At 50.7% G+C, this 21042-nt stretch overlaps 9 protein-coding genes across 9 annotated transcripts; 3 read left to right on the forward strand and 6 right to left on the reverse strand.

Annotated features, from left to right (window-relative positions):
* Nucleotides 1-915: 915 nt before the first annotated feature.
* Nucleotides 916-3578, forward strand: N7509_002663 (uncharacterized protein; the record flags this gene model as incomplete). The annotated part of the gene is made up of 6 exons (XM_056627300.1): nt 916-1269; nt 1320-1619; nt 1668-1932; nt 1988-2087; nt 2152-2896; nt 2925-3578. 6 exons carry the CDS (start codon nt 916-918, stop codon nt 3576-3578), a joined length of 2418 nt encoding a protein of 805 aa, XP_056493095.1.
* Nucleotides 3579-4161: 583 nt separating this feature from the next.
* N7509_002664 (uncharacterized protein) lies at nt 4162-4983 on the reverse strand (the record flags this gene model as incomplete). Its single annotated transcript, XM_056627301.1, has 1 exon — nt 4162-4983. The coding sequence occupies one exon, from the start codon at nt 4981-4983 to the stop codon at nt 4162-4164; it is 822 nt and encodes a 273-aa protein (XP_056493096.1).
* A 1311-nt stretch (nt 4984-6294) lies between these two features.
* N7509_002665 (uncharacterized protein) lies at nt 6295-6628 on the forward strand (the record flags this gene model as incomplete). The annotated part of the gene is made up of 2 exons (XM_056627302.1): nt 6295-6463; nt 6495-6628. The coding sequence occupies 2 exons, from the start codon at nt 6295-6297 to the stop codon at nt 6626-6628; spliced, it is 303 nt and encodes a 100-aa protein (XP_056493097.1).
* Nucleotides 6629-6669: 41 nt separating this feature from the next.
* N7509_002666 (putative iron-regulated transporter) lies at nt 6670-8440 on the reverse strand (the record flags this gene model as incomplete). The annotated part of the gene is made up of 5 exons (XM_056627303.1): nt 6670-6936; nt 6998-7686; nt 7750-7789; nt 7855-8021; nt 8086-8440. The coding sequence occupies 5 exons, from the start codon at nt 8438-8440 to the stop codon at nt 6670-6672; spliced, it is 1518 nt and encodes a 505-aa protein (XP_056493098.1).
* A 455-nt stretch (nt 8441-8895) lies between these two features.
* Nucleotides 8896-10423, reverse strand: N7509_002667 (mitochondrial 37S ribosomal protein mS47; the record flags this gene model as incomplete). Its single annotated transcript, XM_056627304.1, has 3 exons — nt 8896-10098; nt 10154-10315; nt 10373-10423. 3 exons carry the CDS (start codon nt 10421-10423, stop codon nt 8896-8898), a joined length of 1416 nt encoding a protein of 471 aa, XP_056493099.1.
* A 579-nt stretch (nt 10424-11002) lies between these two features.
* Nucleotides 11003-11947, reverse strand: N7509_002668 (mitochondrial 54S ribosomal protein uL4m; the record flags this gene model as incomplete). The annotated part of the gene is made up of 2 exons (XM_056627305.1): nt 11003-11794; nt 11864-11947. The coding sequence occupies 2 exons, from the start codon at nt 11945-11947 to the stop codon at nt 11003-11005; spliced, it is 876 nt and encodes a 291-aa protein (XP_056493100.1).
* A 204-nt stretch (nt 11948-12151) lies between these two features.
* On the forward strand, nt 12152-13471 carry N7509_002669 (mitochondrial 54S ribosomal protein mL38; the record flags this gene model as incomplete). The annotated part of the gene is made up of 2 exons (XM_056627306.1): nt 12152-12680; nt 12747-13471. The coding sequence occupies 2 exons, from the start codon at nt 12152-12154 to the stop codon at nt 13469-13471; spliced, it is 1254 nt and encodes a 417-aa protein (XP_056493101.1).
* Nucleotides 13472-13627: 156 nt separating this feature from the next.
* On the reverse strand, nt 13628-15853 carry N7509_002670 (Peptidase S26A signal peptidase I; the record flags this gene model as incomplete). Its single annotated transcript, XM_056627307.1, has 3 exons — nt 13628-13804; nt 13875-14272; nt 15085-15853. 3 exons carry the CDS (start codon nt 15851-15853, stop codon nt 13628-13630), a joined length of 1344 nt encoding a protein of 447 aa, XP_056493102.1.
* Nucleotides 15854-17401: 1548 nt separating this feature from the next.
* On the reverse strand, nt 17402-17733 carry N7509_002671 (uncharacterized protein; the record flags this gene model as incomplete). Its single annotated transcript, XM_056627308.1, has 2 exons — nt 17402-17483; nt 17525-17733. 2 exons carry the CDS (start codon nt 17731-17733, stop codon nt 17402-17404), a joined length of 291 nt encoding a protein of 96 aa, XP_056493103.1.
* Between the last annotated feature and the right edge of the window lie 3309 nt (nt 17734-21042).

A 21042-nucleotide genomic window follows, 5' to 3' on the forward strand; every position in this document is an offset into this window, starting at 1 on the left:
CTACATTTCGAGTCTTGCGCGGCAAGTTTTTCACAAAATACTGTATGGCGCAGCTCTGTGCATGAGTGCAAGGGCTCACATTGGCTGAGGGGTTCGAACAGAAGCTGGATTATCGAGCTATACGGAGTATCCCGCTGAAACCTCTTTTTGCTTTTTTTACGAGGGTAAAACAAACACACTAATTAACCATGGTAACACAGATACCCCATTGTTGATTGGGTGTACGTATGCGGGTTCATGCATTGCGAATCATGCAGGATGCAGGATGAGCGCACCCTACTTGCTATGCACAGCTCCTCGTGTAACACGCCTCTCAGCCATAATAATAGTGGCGAGCTGAGCTCCCAGACATTGATCGGCAGCTGCCACGGAAGGCAAACTGTCGAAACCATCAAATCCATGCAGATAATCACAGTTTTATTGCTCTATTCCCGTTCAAGCTGGTAATTGTCTTCACTAAAAGCTGACAGACACGTGTGCTCGAATTATTCTGCTACAGAGCTTCGGCTATTTGTCTCTCAATATATCTTGTGGCTTATATTTATATTTTAGTTCTCTTTCCTTCCCCACTATGATTACATAGCTGGGATATGCTGTGATACAAGTGCTCCTGCATATATTGTTTTGCTTTTCTGCAGGCTGTGGGTGTATACTACACAACTGAGAGGGGTATGCTTTTTCCCAGCTAGCCCCTGCATCCCCACAGCTGCAGCTCTGACCTAGCTGATGTCAATCGAGGTGGAATATGATACTTAATTCTTGCTCGGTCTTGGAATTCTGAATATAAATAATACGCCACCTGGACACGTTAATTCCCAGATGTTTCTTCTCAAACCCTTCATTCATCCCAATCAAGACCCGAGAAGATCACGAAGGTCGTTGAGGAATTCTGCTTCATCGTCACGACTCAGTAAGATGTCTAAGTCCGACCACAAGTACTATCCCATCACCGGTGTCCCGGTCGGAGATCTCGACCTTCCAAACATCGGCTTCGACACCCCGGTTCCCATCCGTCAGAACATCGACACATGGAGCAAAGACCCCGAAAATGAGAAGCAAGTCCAATTGTTTGTGTTGGGCTTAGACCGCTACCAGAAGATCGACCCCTTGGATCGGGACTCATACTTTCAGGCCGCAGGAATTCATGGACAACCTAATGTACCATGGGATGAGCCCATTGACGCGGACGAGGCAGCGGGTAAGGGATATTGTACTCACAACAACATTCTGTTTCCAATCTGGCATCGTGCCTACTTGGCTCTCTATGAGGTAATACTTCCCATCTGCAGCCAGATTGACCTTGACTGACTTTTATTCAGCAACGTATTTACGAGTGCATGCTTGAAATTATCCCCAATTTCCCCGAGGAGGATCGCGAAGAGTGGACCGAACTTGCCCACTCATGGCGTCTCCCTTTCTGGGACTTCGGCGCTCAGGTCTCAGTCCCTGAGCTCTGCAAGTATCCCACAATTGCTGTTCCAACCTTCGATGGCAAGGATTTGTACAATATCCCCAACCCGCTCTACCAGTTCCGCATGCCAACCCACAAGCCTATGGGCACCGCTGGTATAAAGGACTTCGTGACTGAGTGGGACGGGGATGCCAAGCAGGAGCTCTTTGTATGTTTCCGACACTGAATACTCCAAAACTTAGCTAACTGAAAATAGTTTAGCGAATGTATTGCAACCAGCCGCTGGCCTGAAGAGGGCGATAATGCCTCGGGTACATCGACGTGGAAATATGGTGTGGTCAACAACTCCAAGGTCCGGGACGCTTTGACGGCCCCTAAGTGGGATGAAGGAGGAGAATATGGCCAGGCCTCTGAGATGGTGCACCGTCTGCTCAATGTTGACATGGACTATCTCACCTTTGCCACAACTGGTCTGCAGGGTGATGACCAACCCGTCGAAAAGGATCTGAATCTGGAGTACAGTATGTGTTTTCTTTCTTTTGATATATGAGTTCCAGAACTGACAAGTTTCAATAGTTCACAACAACATTCACGGTTGGGTTGGAGGTGATCATATGGGTCATATGTCTCAGATCCCCATGGCGGCTTTCGATCCCTCGTTCTGGCTCCTACATTGGTTAGTTGACAAACAATCCTCTAGCGAGAGCAATGTTTGTAGCTCTAGCTAACCAAATGCATAGTAACGCTGACCGCCTCTTTGCCTTGTGGCAAGCCAAAAATCCGGACAAGTGGTTCACCGAGTCCAAGGTCAATGCATTCCTACAAGATGCTATCGGTCTACCACCGGGCTCTGTAATTACCCCCGAGACTGGTCTGCGACCGTTTCACAAAGATGTGGAGGGAACTCTAATGGTTTCTGCCGACGTTCGCTATCCTCATAAGATTGGTCACACATATCCGGAGCTGCAGACGTGGAAGTACAAGCAGCCAGGCTACCAAAACAAGGATTTCCAAGCAGATCTCCAGACTGCCATCAATGATCTATATGGAACTTCAAGAAAGACCTTGCTCGATGCCGGCTCTAAGTTGAAGGGTGTCGAGGTCTCCGAGGACAGCTTCAAAGCTCTTGACTTCTCTTTCAGTGTCCGCTTCCGCAAGTACGCCTTTGGGGGTGATCCTTTCTGGGTTCGGATTTACCTGTCCCAGGATGGAGTTAAGCAGAATCCTTCTTCGGACAAACTAACTGAAGTTTACAACTTCAGCCAGAAGCCGCAAGACGAGGCAGGAAAGCTTGCATGTGCCAACTGCAAGGGTAATGAGAAGAATGGCCTTAAGGTGAACGCCAATATCTCCATTACGCCGGTACTTCTGAACCTTCTCAAGCTTGGCAAGGACCTGACCAGCCTTAACAAAGACGAGGTTCTCAAGTTCCTCCAGGACAGAGTTTACTGGAGAGTGACCAGGGGAGGCAAGGGAAGTACCTCTGTACGAACTTGACCCTCTTGATCTCGAGATCATCGGAGCCACCAATGACACGACTGTTTTCCAAGATGCGAGCAAGCCTCCTATCTTGTCAAACTTCGTGAAAGAGCCCACGATCTCTGGTGGAAAGGACGGTGCGCTTAGCCCACACCTGAAGCAACCCGTCACTATCCCCCCTCCCGCCGTGCCTAAGATCCCCAAGGCGGCTCTCAAGATCAACACCAACAGGAAATTCAAGGAGTCTCTCAAGGCCGATGCTGTCGTCCTGATTGACTCGAACAGCTTGAATCTGACCCCGGCCAAGACCAAGGGTATTGATAATACCCAGTTCTACTTCACTGATGGTAATAACGACGACGGCAATATTCTGTTCCTGCTTTCTATCCGTCGTGCTGAGAATGCCATCGTTTTCAACTCCAGGATCGACAATAACTGGGGCAAGGAAGTCCGTGTTAGTCTTGAAGGACGATTCCGAACTGATAAGCCATCTATCCTTGTCCACGATCAAGGCGATGGTTACGAAGTGTTCATCGATTGGAAGCACGTCCTGTGGTTCGAGAAGCGGGCCAAGGACAAGATTGCTAAGACCATTTCGTACACTGTCAACGATGGCCAGAAGTCTGTCTTGTCTGCTGGTCTGAATGTCAAGGTCTATTCTTCGATGGCCTCCCTTTTCAACCACTAGGTTGCAAGATATTGAATTTCCAGCATATTCTGGCTCTTCTTTGTAAACTGTGGAATGAACGAAATTGTCCGGGTTGGTACAAGTTGTTTTGCACCTTCAACCAAATTTGTCTCAATATGGTATTATATTGGTCTTTTCGTTATCAAGATACTTGTTTTAGCATTCAAATGAATACTTTCGTTAAAGCTATTTGCAATTATCTATTGTTGGTTTAGAGTAATCTCAATTTGAACAGTACCGAAGTTGTATTGAATCAAGGGCAATACTACAGACGATGTGATTATCCCCTGAAGGATGATCTACCTCAGCATTTAAGCAGAAACGCATACTGATGCATGCTACGCGGTGTCGGTGAAGCTAGTACCACGGCAAATTGAGTCAGATGGTACATAAATGGATAATAGAATGACTGCCAAAGATTCTCTTCGGTTTTAGCAACGCTACGTGATCGACTAGTCCGAGGACCAAAAGCTAGTAACTTCAACACTTTCACATTGAAACAGATCTAATATATTGGGCATTGCATGATATATGCTTTCTTCTAGAGGGTATAATATGGACATTAAGTTGAGCAGAGCAGAATTCAAATGATGACAAACGGATTCGAGAATAGTTCTCGTCGCACGCACCGCGAATCCGCCCAGGATCGTGAGACATCTTGCCTACGGGTCATCTCTTCCAGTAACAAGAGAATCTTATCGGCCGAGGGATGTCGTGAAATCGACGTGGCTGGTTCATTCTCGCGTGCGGCTGCCATTCGCTGCATCTCTTGGACAATCCACTGACGTTGGTCCTGCGAGCCTTCCAGACCTGCGATGAATATTGGCCACATGAAGCTGACTGGTAGATGACCAGGTAAAGATCCTGCAGACTCGATCGTAGCTAGCTGGATAATCTTGTCGACAGCACCGTTGACACGGTCTGTCCGAGGATATATTGCAAAGGCGACTCGGTGGAGGTAGATGAAGTTTGCTAAAAAGTTTGCCACATATTGTCTGAAAGTACGGCAGACTTCAAGAGCAACTGGGGCACAGAGTGTATCATGCAAGGCTTCCGGTTGCCCGTACACGTCGATCACGGAGGGTCTGCGGTGCCAAAGGGTCTCGAGGTCGGCGCCAACTTTGTGGGCGATCTGTAACACCTCGAATTCGTCGCTCAGTGTTCCACGACTGCGGTGATGTAAATCAATGCAGATGATACGTCGAACAACTTGCTGTGCCTGTACGAAGAACTCAAATGCCGGACCCACAATCGCCTGATAGACCAGGTAGCTAGGGCTGTGGAAGAGGTCATCTTTCATTTCTTCTTCTTTGCGCTCTTCAGGCGACTCGATGATGCGGGGATCTGACGTGCTCTGTACTTCCAGTGGCTTGCTTTTCGGTCTATCCTCCGGAAGATTTCCCATCTCGGTCAATAAGTCACCGTCACGGCCAGCAATGAGGGATTTGACATCGAGAAGTGAAACCCACGAGACCAGGAGGCGTCCGAGTCCAGTCCATTCTCGGGTGCGATCACTAAATCGTTGCAGAATAAGATATGAAGAATGAAGATAAGAAGTACCCGCTGCACAAATGTCGGGAGATGAGAACAACTGGTCGGATGTTAGTATCCTCTTCAAGAATTGAACACCCCCCATCACCGAGAACACAAACCTCAGATAGCATCAAGAAAAACACTGCCGCGAACACCTTGAGCAAGGTTGCTTCGGACACATCTCCCAATAAAGATGCATGGATCTCCGAGCTGGCTACTCGGAAATACGTCGGCGCCCAGCGCCATTGTTTGCCTTCCGTGACAGCTTTATGGACATCTGAATAGCAGTATATCGCATTCAGAAGGGGGCTAAAGTCCCGGGCATGATCCAGCACAGACGGGCGTACATATTTCCACTCCATATTGATCGGACCGAAGATGACGGCTGGTGGATCAATAGACAAGAAGTGTTGAAGTAGCTGGTCTTCATACGAAGTGGTGCCCGGATCGGACCAGCTACGCCGTGTCGTCGCAGCGTCGGATACATCTCCAATCGAAACTCCGTCCGTCGAGGGGGAGGAGCCGTCGGGACTGAACGACGATCGTTGTTCGGTTTCAAATTGACCTTCTTCTGCTCCGTTCATCGCGAACTCAGCGGTCATTGCCTGCGAGGGGCTCCCAGTGAACGCCTCTAGGCCACTCGTCAAATCGAGGTGTTTCTGCTCCAGCTCCGATGTGATTCCTCCCATAAATCCAAGCATGTCGAAAGGTCCTCCCAGCTGTGCAGCAGGGTATGGTTCGATATCGGTGGGGGCTGCCATCGCAGGGATTGTTCGATGGTGATCATCCGAGCGCAACACGGTGTTGAAGAAATTCAGGTCTGGTGATCTTTGTGAAACATTTGATGCTGCCGCTATTGCTGCCGCTGCAGACGCAGGTCCCAGGCCGGGGTGGGAGCGCCTTGAGAGGAAACGCCCTGCAGGCCGACGATCGAATTGCGAGACCGATGGGGCGAGGAACTCAACGAGTTGCTGTATGCGATCGGGGGCTTAAAGACACATCGAAGACGCAAGCGGTCGCAGTTTGCACAGCTCGGTTTGGCCTCGTCGCAGCGCACTTTGCGAGCTCTACATGTCAAGCAACCGGTGCGGCGGCGCGGGCCTGATCTACCAGCTCCCCGGGCTTTCGGTACCTGTGAATGTGAAGCGACAAAGGCTGGCATTAGTCGAGAAAGGCGGTCGGAATGTGCACGAGTATCCAAGAACGGTACCTCCATGATGGAACGAACAGTCCCAGGGTTGAGGCCAGAGGCATTGTTGTTGTGTCAGGAACGGCGGTGGCCGGTTTCCCCGCAATTTCGGTCCCACGGTTGGCGATGGTGCGAGAGGATGACGAGCTCGATGGCGCCACGGGTGAGATTTGATGGTCATTCGCGATGTCCAGGGTTACCAGAGCTAGGTATCATGGGATTCATGGGGTTTACTTCATCCGACAGCGATCGCAGCAATGATATGCACGGCGCTCAGACTCCACGTGGTCGAGCGGGCGTCATGGCAAAAGGAGGTGTAGGCACTTGATATCTACGAATAGTACTTCTCTATGTGATGCAATATGTGATTTATGCCGCCGATTCTACAACTCGATAATGCACTTTGTCTCCCCCAATACACTTGGATCGATGCAGCAAATGTCCCCGCTCCTTGCGCACATAGGCTGCAAAGCAGATCGCTGCCACTGCCACTGCTCCCGAACTGATGATCACCGGGTATTCAAACTGCTCCGGACGAGAAAACACAATAGTAGACGCGAAAGACAGCATCTCAAAGATGTTCTGCAGTGCCATCTCAGTCGCCGAAAACCGCGCTCGGGCATGCTCTTCGACATTCTATAGTTTCAAGTCAGCATAAACAACAGGAAGTTCGAATACCGACACGATTACTACTTACCTCTTGCACAAGGAACTGGACAGATAGGTCGAAGCCCCAGAGTCCTACCCGACTAAAAGCGACTCCAATAACGAGACATCCCGCAACTAATCGGGAATTCGAATCCCAGGGCACAAATGCTGCGGCAGCACCAGCCACGCAACAAAATTGCCAATTCAAGAACCAGAGTCCGGATCGGATTGGGCCAATACGATTCATGATAATAGGTGCGATCCATGTTCCAGATAGCTCTGCTGCGACTGAACCGATGCGCATGTAGCTAACCTCCAGCGGGCTAAATCCACTATGGAGCAGATAGGTGACCATTGTAGCGCCGAATGATAAAACTGTTAGATACAGCAGGCTCAAGGCAAACGAGGCCATGAATACCCGGCTTGTCGCGAATTCTTGCCATGGTGCTAGGGTGTCCCGCAGTCGGCCCATGAGATTCTGTGGGGAGTGATGTTGGGCTTGTGTTGCGATTCCATCTAAAGTCTCGGTTTGCAGAATAGCTGCAGAGGTCCTTTTCAAGTTGGGAACTGCTCGGTATACTTGAGCGATGGCCACATATTCGACCAATACGGAAGCCGTGTTCCACCCAAGAACTGTCCAGATAGCCACTCGGGTCGAAAAGCTGTCGACGAGGGAGATGAAAACAGGAGCTACCAATTTGCAAAAAAGATCAATCCGTCTCATTGAAGCATTCAAGTCTGCAATGGTCATTGTATTGTTAGAAAACCCTAGCAGCGAAGACAATTTTGGGGAAAACTTACCCTGTCGGGGAACATCAATGCTTTCTGATATGACAATAGCCTATTCAAGGTTAAATCATCAGCAACGACTTGATGAAGCAATGGTCGATAAGGCCTTGAACGTACCCAATCTCGTTCGACGGCCACTGTATTGGCCGCCGCCGCCAACTTCTCTACACAGGCCAAGAGGCTAACAAAGACAAATAAAATCCAGGATAAATCCCGAGATTCAGCAATTGTGAATAGTGCTATGAAGCACAAACAAGACACCGCAACAGGGATCCTTTGCCAGACTAGATTGAGGAGATCAATTAGCGAGATCAACCTAAGCCTCACCCACACGAATACATTACCTACCAATCGAATGTCTCAAAGCAACCAACCGGTCCGAATTGTCAACTTTCGAACCTAGCCACGATGAAAGCGCAACGGCAGCGAGCGATCTAACGAGGGCGTAGATCGAGGCATAAAGCAAAGTTCCGGGAAAGATAGAAGCCAGAAAGAGGACTGCGCCGAACTCAAACATTCGGGAATTCCATGCCGAAAGACTGTGGGACACATAAAGTCGCCTCAGAACCGACCGAGCCTCCAGTGCAGGGCCATTGAGTTCTATTTGAGACGCATTCCCGCCAGTATGGGGAGGGGGAATATCGGACTCGCCTTCGCCCATTGACGAGTGACTGGTCAATAGAGAGCTTTGTTCGTCCCTCATGATAATATCGGATGGCTCATTGGAGCCCTAGATGTTATTGAATATTGTGGACTGTATACTCCCTGAAGATTGTGAAAGCTTGGAAGTGGACGTTAAGATCAAGACGAACGTGTTGGGAGGGACGGGAAGATTGGCAGTGCGGATGCCGGGTGGGCTGATAACGCCATTGGATCAAGCCTAGTTAGGCCAACCTTGCCCTTTTAAAGCTTCTTTTTTTCGATGTTTCATTCCTGCGTACTACGAGTAGTAGCTAACTTTAGGTCTTCTCGGCGATGGGGGCTTTATAGGCCATACACATGGCCATGAATTGGAATCGGATGTGGTGCACAAATACCATTGATTGAATGCAAGATGGTTTAACAGAAAATTGGGGTAAATTCTAATACATACGGGCGGTGGAAAAGCTCTCGCCATCGAAATAAAAATTACATGCTGCAATATAAGACTCTCGCTCTTTAAATCCACTCAATGCCCTTCTCAGTTCGCTTCGTCCGGCGAGTCAGGACCTCGGAGACCTTCTCGCGGACACCCTCCTTCTGGTTCCACCGTTGAGCGAACTCGCTGGTGACCTGAGAAACTGATGTACCGTGAGTACGGACAAATTTCTCAATCTCGCTCTCGGAGGGCAGGGCAAGCTGTTCGTGAGGGTAACTTGTGTAGTCACCCTCGCTCAACAGCTGCAGGCGGCTCTCGCCTTCGGGGATGGCGAAGAAAGACTCAACAGTCTCATTTGAGACTTCAGCCAGGGTGGCTGGTTGCCACTCCGCTTGACGGGGGGGCTTAGACATTAGACGAGCCTTGACTCCCTCAACGAAATCGGGGTGACGCATGAAGTTGGCGGCAACCTGGTGTTCACGCTGGAAGGTCTCTGAGATACTCCACTTTTTTCCGAGGCGCATTTGGCGGAGGGTAACCTTCAAGGAGGTGGGGGAACGGCTTGAGAGAGACTTGAGGGTCTTCTCAGCCCAGTCCTTCTGCTCAGTCTCGTTCTCCAGGGCCGCGAAGATCTCTTCGACGGTGTTGAAGCTGAAGCAACGGTCAATTGCCTTGCGCAGCTCGCCAGCCAAAAGCATTGGCTCCTCCTGCAGAGACGGGAGACCAAGCGAGTACTCAGCCATGGTCTTGTTCACGGTTTGCAGTCGCTCGGGCAGACCAACATGGTCGGGGAAAACCAGCTCGGACAGACGCTGAGTGACGTTGCTGAGTACACTGGAGTGCAAATAGTGGGTTGCAATGCCAGAGTACAGGGCCTGGACACCGTTCAGGCGCTCAGAAGTCAGAGCCAGGTAGGTACCAGTCTCGCCATCCAGGCGCGGAAGGAAGAAAGAACCACCGACGTCGGGGAAGTAACCGATAGTTGTCTCGGGCATGGCGAAAACTGTGCGCTCGGTAGCAATTCTGAACGGGGCGTGCATGCTGAGGCCGACACCGCCGCCCATGGTGATACCGTCCATGAATGAGATAACCGGCTTGGAGTACGTGGCAATGGTGTGGTCGAGGCGAAATTCGAGTCCGAAGAAGTCTGTCGAAGCCTTTTGTCCCTCCGGTCCCTGTTCATTTTGCAGTGCCAGAGCAGCAACATCGCCGCCAGCACAAAGCGCCTTCGATCCTGCTCCCGAGATGAGGATGATGTTTGCGATTTGAGACTTTTCCCATTCCTGTATCCCCAACCATTAGCATACCCGCTAACCTGCGTATCAAAGTCCCACTCACCTTCAAACGGGGGAAGATTTTTCGGGCCATGGAGCCATTAAGGGAGTTGAGCTTCTTGGGTCGGTTGAGCTCGACGCTGCGGAGGCCGTAGATAGAGTTGAACAGGACATCGTCAGGCTCGTCGCCGGGGAGTTCCTTGGGGATTTCGGGGGAGGTTGACAGCTTGCAGCAATTAGCATCTCTCGCAGTATCGCTACAGGCACTTCTTCGTCGACTCACCGAAGCTGTTGCCCTGAAGGCAGGGTTGGTCACCTTGGCGCGTAGAGGCATTGCTGGCGATGAGACCCGCGAGATCCAGCTCGGCGGCGAGGGCAATCGTGAGAATGAGTGTCGCAGCAGCATGAAGAAGACTGGTGCCGAAGAAACGACGGAGAGGGGGTAGGATTATAATGGACGATCAGATGTTTCTCCGCTTTACCGTCGACCTCGGGAGTTTTTTGGACTGGATTTTCTCCGGTCCGAGGGCCACTTCTCCGCCTGCGCGAAAGTGACCGCGTCCGCAGATAGCCGCAACGTAGCCACTGGTATCTGCATAGTATAGTAGTAGGTAATATTTAGTATTGTCATTAGAAATATATGAACAGGCAATAATATTGTTACTTGTAATATTTGCCAGCGATTCAATGGATCTTCATCTATTTACAGTCATGGTTCCCCGGTAAAGGACTCGGACTAGCAAGAGTCTTGTGTTGCTACTAGGAATTGTAGAAGTGGTAAAGTGGTAGTAGTAGATCATATTCTATTTGTACATATTGGCCAGAATACAGAAACGAAAGAAAGAGATATAAATGCACATGTCCGCTCCTAGATCATCCCCTTCACAGGTCAAGGTAACGTGCCTTGGAGGGCTTACTCTTCAAATCCCGCGAGTGCCACTGGAAGAACCGGTCCAGCGCCCCTTTTCTCGATGATCAACCGCTCAGTCTCCAAAAGGTTCTTCACATCCACCTCACTGCTATCCCTCAGGGTCGCGAATCTCTTCAGCTTGTCCATCGTATCAAACAATTCCTCGTCAAAGTCCGCGGTGATCAGAGTTGAACGGCCCTTCTTGGTGTTCCATCCATGTTCCTTCAGAATACGCTCCATCAGGAAAGGTGTAGACTTAGAAGGGATGGCAATGTTGTTGTCGATAACAATCAATTCGCCGCGCGCAAATCGATAACTGAGGGCAATGCGCCAAGCTTGGTCGTAGAGCTTAGCAGGTAGCCCGGTCGAAAAATCGCGAGGATGAGGACCATGGGCAACACCACCACCCACTCGAATTGGCGACTGCTTGTGACCAACACGAGCACGGCCAGAGCCCTTCTGTGCCATGAGCTTGCGGTGGCTACCATGAACGTCTCCCCTCCACTTCGTGCTGGCCGTTCCTTGCCGGGTCATGTCACCCTCGTAGATAACCGCGCGGTGAAGGATATCTTTCCGAATGGGCATCTGTAATTGTTTCTGGGAGTATTCCACGAGACGAGTGGGCTCCATAGAAGGAAAGTTGTAAGTCATGACTTGGACTGGGGCGTCCCACGGAGCGAACGGCGAAGTTTTCGAGAGATCAGGTGTGGATAAAGCGTTGGCTTGGGCCTCGGTGGCCATTGAACGAGTGAGGCATCGCCGCTGTTGTGAGTATGGGGTTAGCAAGCTGTATCCCTGCCACTTATTCAGTTCATTCAAGCGATCCGCATCGCGCGGACAAAAAAGAAGATTCAATGATCATACCGTGACGGCCTCTGATCCCGACAAAAGTCCACCTGATGTGCGTGAGAGCAGCCTAAGCGCCCGGAAAGCCTCGCTGCCAGGCATTATGAAGAACCACGACAGTGATTGAGTTGTGTGGTCTGATTGATGTGTTGCCTCGAGCCTTTGGAGGAGTTTAGGAGCAAAAGTTGACTAGGCGGTGACAGCTAGCAGAAGTCTTGGCGGCGACGAGAAAATGTTCCCCGGGTCAAACAACTTGCCAACCCTCGACCTCACCCCCAAACAACCCAACCACAGGACTCTCACACTATGGCCCATTGCGAGCGGGCATCTAGGCCGCTGCTTCAATGTCTTCGTAGCTCTTACGCTAGAAGCCTGACCGGCCTCCAGGTCCAGGCACGTGGCTTCCAGTCAACAGCCGGTGTTGCAGAGGCTCAATCCGAAGAGACCCAACCTTTCCACAAGAACCCCGATCCTGAGCTTGTCTCAAGCCCTCGCCTAGAGAGACGTCTTATGCGACAGGGTACCACTCCAATTGGCTCCCGTCGTCGACGTGCCGCGCTGCAGGGCTCCCCCAACATTCCCTTCGAGCAGCTCCCCTACCAATGCTTCCAAGAAGCGCGAAATGTTCTGCTTGCCGATCGTGCAGAGAAACTGGAGGAAATTGAGAAGATGAGACAAAGAATCGCGAGAGTTGAGGCTCTTTCGACCGAAGAGGCTGGAGGAGAGCAATCACGAAAGTCTCGCTTGGGCGCGATGCAATTGCATTTGGAGCAACTTAAGATCCATGCCGATATTAATGACCCTCTGGTCAAGCGCAAATTCGAAGATGGTCAAGGTACGTTCGATAAGGCTTCTAATTTTGAGCAATCTAGTGAATTGGTGCTAATTTGCTTCCTCATAGGCGATATGAGCAAGCCCATCTACCGTTTTCTGGCCGACCGGAAATGGCGGGAGTACCGCCGCAAGATCCTCGTTCAGCGTATCACACAAATGAAGGTCATCCCCGACGTCCTTCCTCACTGCGACCCCGTTGTTGACACGAAGCTCTACTTCGGCAAGCGGCAGGTCCAGGCTGGTGACTACGTCCTCGCGAACGTGAGCACGAGCGCCCCCAAACTAGACGTTCAGATGTTCGAGCGTGGCGAGAAACTCGTTACCATCGCCGTTGTCGACTCCGATGTCCCTAATGTGGAGGCAGATAGCTTCGACTATAAGACGCACTATCTTGCCGTAAACGTGCCCATCTCGGCCGTCAACACCAAGGTCGATCTCGCCCAGCTTTCTGAAGACTCCCAAGTCGTTCTCCCCTGGCTGCCTCCCGTTGCTCAGAAGGGTAGCCCTTATCACCGCCTTTCCGTCCTCATCATGGAGCAAAAGGACGCGCAGCCCCTCGACTTTGCGGCTGTCAAGGCCAAGGAGGCTGACCGGGACAACACCCTCCTCCGCACTATCCAGGCCCGCTACCACCTCAAGGCTATCGGCGCACACCTGTTCCGCAGCCAATTCGACGAGACCACTCTGGAGGTGATGAACCAAATCGGTTTCAAGGGAGTGGAGCTGGAGCTTCGCCGGAAGAAGGTCGAGCCTCTTCCCTACAAGCGCAGAAACCCTTCCTCGTTCAGGTAATTTTTGATTCCTGTTCACTATATCTCCTTTCAAGGCGCCATTTGAGTATAGATTTGTATTGTACAAGTGAATATGTATGAATATGCACAGCAGACCAATTCCCTCTGAAAACAAAACACCAAACTCCATGTAAATGCTCAACCCATCGCGTAAGGCCTAGCCATCCAGTTCGGCCGGTTGCATAGTGTTCTTGACCCATTCCATCTTCGACGGTGGCCAGACACGAGCCACGATTTTTCCATTGATCAGGCCCAGCGGGACGGGGCCGTAGTTTCTCGAATCTCTTGACCAGGGTAGGTTATCGCCAACGAGGAATACATGTCCTTCGGGGACCTATCTCGAAACAAACTCGGTTAGTTCTGACCCAATAAGCATATTTCGGTAGTTATGAAGAGCAACATACCTGAATCATATCCGGTTGCTTCCCAGCATCTGTACTGAGTGGCTGATCACGACAAACAAAATCCCCCGGCATACCAATAACTCTTTTTGCCGCATGTACACCCAAAAACGATGGGTGGTTGAATCGCACAACATCGCCGACCTGGATTCCCTTTCCATTGCTATGCAGTCGTGAAACAAGGAGCCAATCGCCGCGTGGGTTGAAGGTCGGGTACATCGAGGGTCCCTCGCTGGATTGTACGGTCACTAGGTGCTCCCAGACCAGGGTGCAGGCGCAGAACGTGCCGGCGCCATTGAGCGCAAGACGAGCAAACCTGCCCGGTTTGACTGTCAATGCATATCGAAGTAGCTTCTCCATTGAGTGGGCGGCAAGCACATGCCTCGATTTTTCGCAGAGCTCTGGATGTGTTGCCCATCGATTCCGAATTGATTATCGGATATTGCGGAGACCATATCACGTGGTAACGGCTCCCTTTAAATTTCGATTTTTCCCGCGACCCCTCTTCCTCCCCGTCACTGCGCGCTCTTCACAATGAGCACAGCAATGGCAGAGAGCTGTCTTAAATGCTGTCCCCGTCTTGGGTGATTGATGACCTGTCGTCTCGGCGTTTCATTAATGTGTGAAACACTTGGTTGACTCGGTCTATTTCTCCATATGGTTGCCTTGATTCATCGAGCAGGGATACCTTGATCTCGTCTACCTAGGTATTGGGGACTCGGTCACATCACCCTGTTTCTCGGAATTAAACTATACACCGTCTCTCAGCTTATCGCTGTTGGGATCCACCGCTTCTCCAATGCTAGAGCTTGCCGTCGCCGAAATACAGCACCAGGACGAGCAAGTGTGGAAAACGAAGCAAGATTGACACGACCGGTCCGTCTATATGACAGGCCATCCCCCTAACTTGTCTCATCTCGACCCCATTTAACTATGGGACTGGGTCTATGAGGCATGTGCAGTGGGGAGACAATCCCCTAAATACTTATAATTGCTATGACTCAAATCAATCTCAAGTTTTCGAATTTCCTCTCTATCCATGTTTCCAATCAGCTTGTAACTTTGGTTCCATATCCAAACCGAAGATTCTATTTATCTTTCTGTTTCAGTCGCCCACATCGAGTCGGCATCTATGCAAAAACAAAAACATCGTTAGTGGAACGAGCGCTCGCGAAGTTGGAATTATGAAATAATACAACAATCAGCGACATACCTGGATGCTTATCAACCGCCGCAATATTCTCCCTCTTTTTCGCCTTCTGTCGATGATCTACGCCAAATCTCTCGTCTCTTTCCTTCAGGAGCGCCTCTACTCCTCCCTTCCGAGCCTTTTCCACACTCTCGGGGGACGTGAAACTCCCCATCAACTGCGGCGGTCCCATTGGCACTACATCACCCCGATCAACCTGCCACATATGATATGTTTTACCATAGATGGGAACAATATCCTCCATCTCCGCCGTCTCCGCCGCATCCCAAGCTGGGGCAGCAATGCCTACTGGCGCGGGCATGATGAGCATCCCGCTCTTGACCTCGAACTCGTGTGTGTGCCATAGCTTGCGCTCCTCCTCCGGAAGTGTTCTAAAGATGCGTGGGGTGACCATATACTCGACGCCAATGAGCCGGGCATTAGTATTGGGTGAGTCGTAGATCAGACATTGACGAACGTCTAGATGCAAGAATAAATCCTGGATTAGTTCCTTCGTTCCGGGTTGTACTAGCACTAGTAGTACGGCTGGGTAGTTTTGTCCGGAGCTAGGCTTACCTTCTGTGAGATGTGTGCAATAGTGATTCGCCTCGATGCAGCGGGTTGGGTCGTTGGCGTAAACGTGGAATGCATTTAAATGGGCGCATATTTGCTGTATCGGTTTGAAGTCCTGCACCATTGCCGCGCCTGTTTCAAGTATCTTGCTTTTCACGGTTCGAGGATCGCCTGGAATACCGCTGAGCTCTGGGCCGGAGCTTCCTGCGCATGCCGACATGTTGTGTAGCAGGTGGCACCTTGGCACCTAGTACTACTAGGCTAGGTAGTATATATTTTCAAGTTCAGACCGACCTCCAACTTTCGAGGTTATCGATTGAGAAAAGGTAGCAGTCAATAATTGGAATGGGATAGTAAGTTAAATCATGGCAAACTTGAAAGTACCCCGAGAAGCAAAGTGAATTCGCAGGCAAACATACTCGGAAGAAACAAGACATTAATGCTCCTCGTGGATTTTGGTTAGTTTGACGTCACAATGACTGTAGATTTACCACTCGGCTCTATACTATGTACTCGGGCATGACATAGTACATTAATAAATAAATTCCCGGCTGTTTGACCAGACCAAATAAATCCATTGCCTTCAACAATAAACCTTGGAACCTGATGTCCAAGTTTCCCGAGCAATCCATGCAACTTGAAGTTCCTAGAAGAAGTCTTGATTGAAACCTCTGATGATTCGGGCCTCACCCCTCCCAATCAATTTCCCTGAATTTATTGCTCCAGATTCCATTATTGTAACCTCAATATTTGCTTGTGCTTTGACAGATTATTTATGTAACGCTGCTGATCTTTGTGTTGCCCAGGATGCTGAAGTTATCTGCAACACAGGTGAATGATGCCCGATGAGACGATACATCCTCTGTTGTAAATACATTAAGACATAACAGAACCACGTAAGGGGCATTGAAGATAGCTCTGAGGAGAGTATACAAGACTATCCTCTGATTCATCGCATATGTGATGTTGTCAATGCGAATGTTGTGCTACATTTGATCAGCACCCGACATGATTTGCCGGGATGATTGCAAATCGAGGATTGAAAGGAACTCAAAAATGATGCAGTTTCCCATCTGCCGAAGATGAGGCAAACACGTACAGGTCTATTGAAATAAGATCCTTGACCGCATTCATGGCGGGCGGATAATTTGCTGATTCTACGTGTCATATCTGGCTTGGCATCCTTGCTGGTCTTGCTGCATTATTGGGCTTGGACATACATATGTACATCAAGGTGTAGGGTGCTGGACATGAATTGTGATCGATAACAACGAGTATTTGTTGTCCAGACATGCAGTCATCGTTTTCAGGCTTGGTGATTTTGCTCAAAGTACTCGTACAGTATGCAATATATCCTCTACGCTGTAAACTTACTACTATACGGTGCTCCGTATTTGGAGGGTTAAAAACTTGAATTGACCCCCTCCCCCTCCCCAATCCGAGCCCCATCAGAAAAATTCTTCAGCTCAAAGATTACGAGTAGACTTTCCTCTCACAACCTTACCGTTTGAATACCTAGAAACGGCAAGTCTTCAGCTCACTCTAACTCCACGGAGAAGTCCGGAAGAACGAGCCCAACAGTGGGGGAGCACATGACCCAGCGATCGGCCGGTAGACCTGCACCAGAAAATCAACTATTTTCCCCAATGCAGCCAATCTTGCACTGGTAACGAACCTGGAAGCCACTAAGGACATACAAGGCTATGGTACTCCGTCCCTGTCGATAGGCGAAAAAGCCGAAACGTACAATGCAGGACGGGCTGAAAAGTTAGAACGAGATGATATGGATACGGCGGTCTCTCCAGTCTTGAGGCATAGACTCCATAATATGGCCACGGACTCCACCCGATCTACACAAACGAAGAAAATGGGAGATTGGAAGTTTTTAAACGAGAGTACCCAGTGTTTCCAATTGCTGGGAGTGGCTTGACGGACTCCATTCGCGGGCCCAAAGTCAATAAGACGATCCAGCTGTGGCACGCTAACCTCTGCGCTAGCCATGCGACTGGGGTTACCGTGCACATCGCGGGAAACTGGCACGAGGGTCCCTTCACCTCCACGATGGCGGAACGAGACGGGAGTCCCCATTGTGATGGGCATTTTGGGAAGGGATGCGCGGTGGAGTCGAGGGTTAGGACTTTGGGAGGGCGTGTTTCCACTCTGAATTGCTGCAGATGCAGATCCCTCTCGGCCGTGATTGACAGTGATTAACCAGGTGGGTACGATCACGAAGTGTAGGAGTCATTGCACAGGATGCACGGAGTACGAGTACGGCGTATGGAGTTGTGAGTCGTTGCGGAATGCACCCCTGGGTGTGCTCACTCAAGGTGGGATAGAGATACACAGCCTACATAGGAGGCGCTGAGGGGGCCTCCGGGGACGTCGATTCGATAAAATAGTGATCACGGACATACGTACACCGTTCCCCAGTGGGACGGGCGCATGGCTGGGGGGGCAAAGCATATATCCAACGCTCGTAAGCAGCAGACGAAACACACCCAGGCATCCGAATTCGCCAGCTGACTCGAGTTCCAAGCTCGAGCCTCGAGCCTCGCTCGTCAGCGCAGGATGAGAAGGGGAATGAACATGGATCACGGATCACGGTGTGTGCAGGACGGAGGCACTCACCGACCCAATGCCGCTAGAGATAGGCCCCTCCGTTAGCCCATCAGTACTAGGGGCTGCTGATGGAGACCATGAGAAGCCCCAAATTCCTTTCACTTGTCTAGCACCCATCACCCGCAGGTCGATAATCGGCGCCATGCCTTGCGGCTGGGCATGTGTGTGCCATCTCACTGCAGCACTGCGGACTCACCCTTGCCCGCTGCACCGATCGGCCCCTTGGAGTGGAGGAGGCATGTCTGAGTGCCACCAAGTAGTTACCAACGAGGAACGAGGCGCAGAGAGGGTTCAGGATCGGCCCCTGCAGCTGGACCTATCGTAGGCCAGGAGAACTGAAAATTGGAGCAGGATAAGCATACCGCCAGGTCCCATCCGAGAGTGCATGGACCACACCCCAAACCCGGGGGTTCACAGATTCAATATTAGAAACAGACTTTTTATTAGAGTGAATGGCGGGACTAGTATGTTTGTAGCAAGTAAATTGGGGGCCAAGAAGGTTGAAAGTGAAAATGCGACCCATCGATTGGCCCAACCCCCTGGTCCAGTTGGATCCTTTAAACATCCACCTTTGAACAGGTACTCTACGTATGTACGGAGTAGAGAGGGTACTCTTGATGGGGTGAGTCGGGAATATTGACTACGAATACTCCGTACGCCGTAATTTCTGAAAATACATGCGGATATACCGTACCAACAAAAGTCTTTGACCGCTGCCTCGTACGAGACTCTTGAATCTGCTCTACTAGTCAGGCTCCGATCCAAAAATGTTGATCGGCCTCGACCCACTCGCACCTGGGCCTTGTGTGGCGTCGCGCCTCAGGCGTCAGGACCTCCTGACTGAGAAAGCTGGTCTGCATGCCGGACTCTGCCCGACGGATAGGCGCCCTGCGATGCATGACGAAACGTCGAAGCTCCTTATCTGAAAGAAACTTACGGGATAGATGTGGATGTACATATATGCGTGGTCTAAGGCCTCTCTACAGCTGGGCGATGCGCCCTGTCACAGAGAGTCTTGCAATGGTTCGATTCTGAAGCACAGCCGTCTCGCTGCGTTGCAGCCTACTGGAGAACGGCAGGCCCGGTTTCAGCTAATTTGTGCAAATCACATTGAGACAACGGGCCAACTGCATACCGTTGAGTCCATTATCCATTTAGGAGACGACGGCGGGGTGGGAGGACAACGCTCGGAGGATAATGGGTCCAATCTATCCACACGCCTTTTACAGATTCCAACACCCCTACTCCATAGGAGATCGTCCGAGTCATCAGGGCAACCGCCTGGGCAACAAGAAGGGGGGCCAAGCTAAGCCATACCAAGTGACCGGATCAGATACTAGTACTAGAAGGAACCCAACCGAGAAAGAGAGCACATTTTTGCCCCCCTCACAGGCCTCGCGTTGGGAGTTTGTTTTATATCGTCGTGGAGCACATCATCGCAAGGGCCCCCATGCCTTGGTCCCCGAAGGCGGTGCTACACCGTAAGAAGTTGATGACATGCCGCTAAGGCAAGCCAAATTGATTTGCCCGCAGTTGTTCCCGACTGCGGCTACGCCGTAAAGGGGAGGGAGGGGAGACGAGGGGAAAGTGGATAGAGAACCCACTAACAAACGGAGCAATCAGAAGGGTCAGATAGAACGTCTGGAAGACCAAGGAAGGCTGGATCGGCTCCGCCCGTGAGAGTGGAATGGAGTTCGCCCAGGAACTAGCACGCGTCACAGGTCAGAGAGGGAAGTGGGGATAGGAGGGCGAAAAAGAGGCTCGCAACAAAGAGTTGATCAAAGCCCGATCTGGCATCGGGTCTCGGAGAGTGACCGCTATTCAATCTCGGGCCTTCAATGGATATTGGGGTCATGGATAATGAATTTTTGACTATTTGGTCGTGGATCCTGGATCAGCTGGATCAAAGAAATGCAAGGCAATCACCGCAACACGGAGTTGACGACGACGTACTTCTGATCTCGTACGAGTACTAATACTTAAGACAGAGTACCGTTCGTGTCACCAGGGTCTAGAACTAGAAGCCCGAACCTGACTAAAGGTAGGAAGTACAGGACAGGACAAGGTTATCAATATCTCTCCAAGGTATGCTACTGTATGTACGGAGTAGTCCGTACATACCGACCCATGCCCACTTTTTCTCTATACTAGTTGCCTGTAGCTACCGTAGCATGTAGGAGTATTTACACTGGCGCAATAACCTAGCTCCATGCACTCCGAACTTCGTACACACCTCGGCACTTAACAGGATGCCGCCGAAAGCTGACGGCCACCACCTGCTGCGGTGTGCTCAAGGCGGCATACTCCAGAGATCGGCAAGCTGGGATTGTGTCAGGGCCCACCTCAAGGGGGAATATTGGCCCCTGAGCTTCTGGAAATGGACCGTGGGCGCATTCTCCAATTTTTCACTTTGTAAATGTGGCCCCTGCAGTGCAGGAAGTGGAGCCCTGCAAATGCGTTCCGAGGCGGGCTTGGATCGCTTGCGGTGGGTGTTTTGCATTTTGGCATTGGTCCCCTGAGCGCCGCATCCCTGTCCCCATGACATCGTTTGCGTTGGAAGTGGAGTCAATTAGGCCAGAGGGGTAAAACAAGCAGAGGGGGACAGAGATCTAGGGTGAACTATGTGTATGTGGTGTACATTAATGGGTGAGACCACCTGAAGAACGTCTATAGAGGGAGTATGGGCACCATTATAGTCCCAAAAGAGTTGGGAGCACTAACCTGAAAGCCCGACCCTCTCCCCAATGAAGAATAATCAATAAAAGCGAGCCCTAAACAGAAACAAACCGG

Source organism: Penicillium cosmopolitanum (assembly GCF_028827165.1).
Source record: "Penicillium cosmopolitanum strain IBT 29677 chromosome Unknown utg000004l:1.0-4361866.0:1.0-4365735.0, whole genome shotgun sequence".
In the NCBI taxonomy this organism is placed as follows: Eukaryota; Fungi; Ascomycota; class Eurotiomycetes; order Eurotiales; family Aspergillaceae; genus Penicillium; species Penicillium cosmopolitanum.